The following is a 7,308-nucleotide window of genomic DNA, read 5'->3' as shown; positions in this document are numbered from 1 at the left end:
CGGAAGATTTGATGATCAAACAATTTGGCGATAATGTAGATATTACCAATATAAATCCCCCAAACTATTAGGAAGAAGTCTAAGGAGTCTAGTGGTTGTCGAAAGGCACCCAATGAGCGCTTTTGGTTCCTAAAGAGTCCGATAATAAAACAGGTCAGGGACATCCAATATTTTGCCAATATTAACTCCTATAAGAATCACCTTATTGTTGGGACATGGTATAGGTGATCTCATTACCTTTTAGTCTTTGTGCACACACATTTGGAATGTTTTGTTGAGGTGTTTGAGGTTGAACGATTTTATTGAAGTCGTCACGCGTCCTCAAATGCAAACTGGTCTGACACACAACTAGGCCTTGGGATTGACAAAATATGGAATTAACATCTTTAATAGATCTCAAAATAGTTATATATATACCTTTTTTTTTTTTTGAAAAGAAACTAAAAAAATAACATACATGTGTTGATCCCATTATCATTGCTCGTAAGAAAAATAAATAAACATACAACATCGCTTCGCGATAGATGAATATAAATGTTAATTCCGGACATCCACTCGCCAACACACCCACCTAAAGAGAGTCTACACTCATTTATAAAATAGTAGACATTACACCTGCATTGCGATCCCTCGAAATTTGAAACTTCAAACCTTTTTTTTCTTCAAATTCAATTAAATATTGTACTCTTTGAAAGAGACAAAAGTAAAGTTTTTAATAAATTTAAATACCAAAAATCGTTTTGAAGAAAATGATAAAAAATGGTCAAAAATAAAGATTTTTTGGTAGTAGAGACATTTCTGTTAGTGGCAACGATTTTTGGCAAATCTATTGGTGGCACCCCCAGAATCCACTCCCGACACGACAATTTTTTAAAAAACATGATTTCTAACTTTGAAATCGATTTTTCTTTGACTAAATTTCCAAAAACCATTTTTAAAACTAGATTTATCCCTAAGACATCTATGACAACATATTCAAAGATGATTTTTGTAAAAATATAATTTTTTTCCTAATTTTGAACAAAAATATTGAGTGTTTGGATTGAAAATTAAGATGCATCGAAATTTACGACTATCAGGAAGACGTAGGAATCCCATACCTTCGATCCAAGTTTAAGTAGCCACAAAATAGGTTAAGATTGATGGCTAAGCAATACCCAATAACAGAAAGAAAAGCAATGACTAGAGTGGAGTGTCAAAGTTGAAAAGAGGATTCCTCACTTCTTTCTCTCATTCAAATCGTGCATGAGACATTCATCTCGCACGACTCCTCTATGACCGGTGGTAAGAAATTCAATTAAGATAACCAATTATAGTTATTATCGTCAATTTTTTCATTTTGAAAGATTCTGTGATTACATGGATTATACCTATTTGCACAAAGAGGGGAGTGATGGATGATAATCTTTCCCATTGAATTAAAGCAGCTTGGCTTAAGTGAAGAAGTGCCTCTAGAAAGCTATATGGGGTCGAGTGAAGATGTACTTTAGGATGGTATACGACCGATGCATACTGGGAAAACAAAAGGGAAAACTTTAACCCCAATGGGAGGACTGAACCCTATGAAGATTTCATAAAGAGTTCATTCAGTTTAAAAACAATGTGCAATAGTAAGAGAAATGAAGAGATTGAACCCTATAAAGTCATGAAGATGCATGGCATAAGTAAGTTTTTTTAAGTTAGAAGGACACCAAACTTTAATATATTTTTCTGTATAAAAAATGACAAGATCATCCAATTACCTTGTTTTGAGAACTCAAGAGAAAGAGAGAGAGAGAGAAGGTGGGTTAGCGACAGATGGATTGACTGCAAGCGATATGAAGATGAGAAGACGAGCTGAGGTGAGTGTTTTGTTCGTCTTCATCGCAATGGATGGAAACGTTGGCGAGTGAAGACTAAACAGTGGAGAGGGAGAGGGTCAGGGTTTTGGTCTGAGTCACAGAACAGAAAGAGAGAAGAGAGAAATCTGAAATTTTGTTTTTTTTAATTATTATTTTATTTTACTGGGTTAGAGGGATATTGGGGAGGTGTGTTTGCTAACTCGCAATCCGCATTTTCGATCTTATTACATCCAATGACCCTAATAATTTGTGAGACTTTGATTGGGAATTTGGCAAGTGAACCCGACACACACACACACACATATATATATATATATATATATATATATGTTTATAGGGAGACGTTTGGAGGTCCTAAAGAGAGCTAAACATTTTTCAATGTATGAATTAGTAATTTCAGAATGGGCTGATTTTTTGTGAGGGTGATCTCTATGATGAGGAGATCATCGTCACCAAAAATCAACCTATTTTGAAACTTCTAACCCTCAACAAAAGTGATTTACAAAAGTCGAACAGTCCACGATTCTTCAACTAATAAACTAGAGTTAGAAGTTTTGGAATGAGCTGATTTTTGGTGAGGTTGATCTCTTCACCATAGAGAACATCCTCATAAAACCAGCCCATTCTAAAGCTTCTAATCCATATTTTGAAAAATGTTTGGCACAATGTTCGATTCTCTTTGGGGCTTCCGAATGCTTCCCACATTTATATATATGGGTAATGTTCAGTTGCCAAAGATCTAGACCAAGTGTTTTGTCCTATATGAACTAAAAGTTTTGAATATTGGATTGATTTTTTGTGTAAATGATCTTTATGGTGAGGGTATAAAAAAAAAGTGAATTATTGTTTTTCATCTAACATGCATCAAGAGACTAACACTATTATAAGTATATAAAATAGAGACTAATTCCACAAGTTATTAAACTGAGCGTTTGACATTTTTTTAATGTAAAAGAAACCTATATTTTTTTTAGGGACTAAGGGAAGTGAATCCCCAAAATATAGGAGAAGAAAGCTTTGAGAAGTCCCCTATAAGGGTTGACAAGCAACTGCAATTTTATCTTATGATCATTTAATCCTAAAAATAGTGTGTCCAAGGTTCTTGTATAGATTTTTTAAATTGATGTGTCTAGACCTCTTAGAGCCAATTAATCCTCGGGGCACATGCAATCTCTTCTTCATACATGCACCACGTAACTTCTAGAATAAAGCCCTTGACATGGGCAACAAAGGGGCTTGAACTCAACACCTCTCCTTTTGAAGGGAGGCCTTAGCCATTACGCACCCTTGGAGTTCTAACAACTCCAAGGGAGGCTTTATAATAAAAATGTGTAAGTGAAGTCATTAAATTTCTTTCTAAAGATTATAGTTTTAGAAAAAAACACTTTCCTTACTAACTTCAATGAGGATAGTACTTTCCTTTCCTCACCATCTTGTAAAAGACAAATTTTTACGAATTTGATAAAAAATAAGTTTATTTCACTGTTGAAATTTAATTTAAATTTGGGATTTCCTTAACCGTCCATTATCAAACACCTTGGATCAAGCTCAAAAAAGATTTTTATTTTTTCATCTCAACTTTTTCATAAAATTTAAAAGGCTGTGGTGTTGGATTTCCAATGTGATAATCCAAAATTTTAATATCAGAGACTTGTGCCATGGATAATTATTGGCATATATAACTTAACCTTCCTAAATTAGAATTGACTCTTTATAAAATAAAGACTTGTGCTGGAGTAACATTAGAGATGCACAAATAGCCATAGATGCATTTCACTTGTATCTCGATGAAAAGCATCTATGATTCTGTACATACATCCACGTCAACAATGTGAGAATCGATGTCAATTTAATGTTACTTCAGCATTTTCCAAAAAAGAAAGCTCCAATTTACTTTTTTTATTTTTTTTTTGTTTGGTTGAAACTTGAAACCAATAAAAGTTATCCGGCTGGGCCGCACATCGGAACAGTTACCATGCCCAGCACTAAGAATGAATCAGGTCAAACCCAGCCCGAAACCTACTCAAACCGGGTCCATATGGGACAAGCCCAAAAAGTAATCATAATTCATAAAGTTGAGATGTTAGAGATTAATTAATTAATCATGTTTTCATTGAGATTCATACTAATACGAATCAGAGTAGAGTTCCGGATATAGAAATTCGAAATCAGAGTAGGAATAGGAATAGGAATAGGAATAGGAATAGGAATTAGAGAGTAATTATAATTAAGAATTAAGAATTAAGAATGGATTGGGATAGGAATTAGTATAAATATGTAGCTCCCCTTCATTACGTTTTCATCATTCACGTTTCACTCTAGAAATAAGAAATAAGAAATAAAAATAAAAATAATTCTTCTCTGAAAGTTAAGAAGGAGTAGAGATCTTGATCATCAATGGCTGGTGCTGGTTTTGTTGATCCACCCCGTAATGGTAATGGTAATGGTGGTGGACTGGGTAAGAATTATCCCGGGACAATGACATGGTTTGTATTCATCGCTTGTTTCATTGCTGCTTGGGGAGGTTTGATCTTTGGTTATGACATTGGCATTTCTGGTAAGAAATATTTAAAATATTTTTTAATTTAAAAATTTTAAAAATTTATTAATCTCTTACATGAAATTTGGTGATTTATAATAGGTGGAGTTACATCGATGCATCCTTTCTTGAAAAAGTTTTTCCCTTCTGTGTATGAGAAGGAGATGGATGACATGTCAACGAATCAGTACTGCAAATTCAACAGCGAGATTCTGACGTTGTTCACGTCGTCTTTGTATTTGGCGGCTCTTGTTTCTTCGCTTTGTGCTTCGACAATCACGAGGAAGTACGGACGAAAGATTTCAATGCTCTTTGGTGGTTTAATATTTTTTGTAGGAGCAGTGATCAATGGTGCTGCTATCAATATTAGTATGCTCATTCTTGGTCGTATCTTGCTCGGTGTTGGTGTTGGACTTGCTAATCAGGTAATAATATTCTTCTTCAAATCAATTTAATGCTTTTTGATCTTTTTAGTATATATTTGATAACAATAATCTTCACCAAAAACTTGTACATTTCAAAATACTAATTATATGAATATCTATATATCTAATGCAAATGTTTTAATTCTTTGTTTGTTAATAGTCCGTGCCACTCTACCTCTCGGAGATGTCACCGAACAAGTATCGTGGTGCCCTCAACATCTTCTTCCAGTTGATGATCACAGTTGGTATTCTAGTTGCCAATCTTGTGAACTATGGTTCAGATAAGATCAAGGCTGGTTGGGGTTGGCGTTTGAGTTTGGCTCTTGCTGCAGTTCCTGGTGCATTTATTACTCTTGGAGCTTTTGTTTTACCCGATACACCAAATTCCATCATCGAACGTAATAATCCTGAAAAGGCTAAACAAATGCTTCAAAAAATCCGTGGCACCGAAGATGTTAATGATGAGTTCAATGATTTAGTAGTTGCGAGTGAAGTTTCGAAGAAGGTGGAACATCCATGGAAAAATATCCGACAAAGGAAGTATAGGCCACATTTGGTGATGGCCATATTGATTCCTTTTTTCCAACAGATCACTGGTATAAATGTGGTCATGTTCTATGCCCCTGTACTTTTCAAGACCCTCGGTTTTGGAAATAATGCCTCTCTTTTCTCCTCTGTAATCACTGGATTAGTAAATGTCGTTGCCACTTTTGTGTCGATATATCTTGTCGATAGGAAGGGAAGGAGGTGGCTACTTCTGGAGGGTGGGATTCAAATGTTCATCTTTCAGGTATAATTAATTATTGTTATTTTATCTAGTTATTTTTATTAATTATCTATAATAATTAACGTATCTTATTAATTTTTATTTATTTATGTGATCTTGTACGCAGTTATTGGTTGGAATTTTGATCGCGGTTAAGTTTGGAACTGACGGTGTGGCGACTATAGGCCCAGGTTATGCTGCTATGGTGGTTGTATGCATATGTGTCTATGTTTCTGGGTTTGCGTGGTCATGGGGTCCGTTGGGGTGGTTGGTTCCTAGTGAGATATTTCCTTTAGAAATTCGATCAGCTGCTCAAAGTATCACTGTTGCAGTAAATATGTTGTTCACCTTCTTGATTGCCCAAGTGTTCCTTCAGATGCTCTGCCACATGAAGTTCGGCCTCTTCTTCTTCTTTGCTGCTTGGATGGTTGTGATGACCATCTTTGTTTGGGTCTTTTTACCTGAGACCAAAGGTGTACCAATTGAAGAGATGTGGGGTGTCTGGAAAAAACACAAGTTCTGGGGAAAGTACATTCCTGATGACGTGATCGACACGAATAAACCCCCAGCAGTACTGGATGTCTAAGAAGAAACACAATTTTTTCTTGAATTCTTGTCTTTTTTTTTTTTGCTCTTAATTATAGGTATATATGTATTCTCTTGTTTTCAGAGGAAGACTAGTTAGTTATGTTAAAATTAATGTTCTAGTTTTCTTTAACATGTCAATATGAGCTTGTCTTAAGTATTTTGAGAAGAAATATTCAATAATGTTTGTTAGTTTTGATTTTGTTTTTGGTTAAAATGGTTTTAATTTTACACTTATCCTTGTGATGAAAAATGTTTAACCAACCAATAAAGATGGGGGACTTCAACCTAGGCCAGGTCGAGTATTATACCCCTTGTGACACATTTGCAAAGTTATGTAGCCATAAATCACCTCTCACATCATGAAAAACTTGACTTTTAGTTGATCATTTTTCCGTTGAGCTCAAATGGATTATCAAATTGGTAATCCAACACCACTGCCCTCTAGATTTCAATGGAAAAAAATAATTAAAATTTTGGCTTGATCCAAGGTTTTGAAATTCTGCAGTAATTTTTTTTCCTAAAGTTGCTTGTAGTGATTTTTATATAGGGGAGATACGGTCATATTGAAAATAAAAAACACCGGTCCTCTAATTTTCAGGTCATAGATTATATATATATATATATATATATATATGGATTAGGATCCTTATACACATAAAGCTACTCATAAAGCTACAACGTGTTTTGTCTTATATGGGCAAAAATGTTTGGAATGGGCTGATTTTTTGTGAGGATGATCTCTAATATTTGGAAATGTTCAACACCCTAAGCTTTACCCTACACTTTAACAAACGTGTTTTGTCCTACATGGGTTAGAAGTTTTGGAATGGGCTGGTTTTTGATGAGGATGATCTCTATGATTTGAAGACCATCCTCACCAAAAATCAGCCTATTCTGAAATTTTTAGCCCCATGTTTACAAGTTGAAAAATCGTGGACCGTCCATTTTTTGTAAACCATTTTTGATGGGGTTAGAAGTTTTGGAATGAGCTGATTTTTGGTGAGGATGATCTCCTCACCATAGAGATCATCCTCACAAAACATCAGTATATTCCAAAACTTCTAACCCATGTAGGACAAAACATGTTTGTTAAAGTGTAGGGTAAAGCTTAGGGTTGCGAACGGGAGCCATATATATATATGGAAATGT

The 7,308-nt window shown here is 34.8% G+C and overlaps 1 protein-coding gene across 1 annotated transcript; it reads left to right on the top strand.

Moving 5' to 3' along the window:
- Window positions 1–4,097: 4,097 nt before the first annotated feature.
- On the top strand, window positions 4,098–6,157 carry LOC147410506 (sugar transport protein MST7-like). The gene is made up of 4 exons (XM_086433948.1): window positions 4,098–4,398; window positions 4,483–4,805; window positions 4,966–5,595; window positions 5,699–6,157. Exons 1-4 carry the CDS (start codon window positions 4,239–4,241, stop codon window positions 6,155–6,157), a joined length of 1,572 nt encoding a protein of 523 aa, XP_086290074.1. The 5' UTR covers window positions 4,098–4,238.
- The last annotated feature ends 1,151 nt before the right edge of the window (window positions 6,158–7,308 follow it).

This window comes from Akebia trifoliata, chromosome 1 (genome assembly GCF_017979445.1).
Source record: "Akebia trifoliata isolate Shusen 1 chromosome 1, ASM1797944v1, whole genome shotgun sequence".
Lineage (NCBI taxonomy): Eukaryota > Viridiplantae > Streptophyta > Magnoliopsida > Ranunculales > Lardizabalaceae > Akebia > Akebia trifoliata.
The sequence above is the reverse complement of the archived record's forward strand: the minus strand, read 5'-3'. Positions and strand labels throughout refer to the sequence as shown.

Coding starts and splice junctions, on each gene's coding strand:
- LOC147410506 (XM_086433948.1), top strand. CDS start 4,239: ATGGCTGGTGCTGGTTTTGTTGATCCACCCCGTAATGGTAATGGTAAT. Junction 4,399..4,482: donor TTATGACATTGGCATTTCTG/GTAAGAAATATT, acceptor GATTTATAATAG/GTGGAGTTACATCGATGCAT. Junction 5,596..5,698: donor TTCAAATGTTCATCTTTCAG/GTATAATTAATT, acceptor TCTTGTACGCAG/TTATTGGTTGGAATTTTGAT.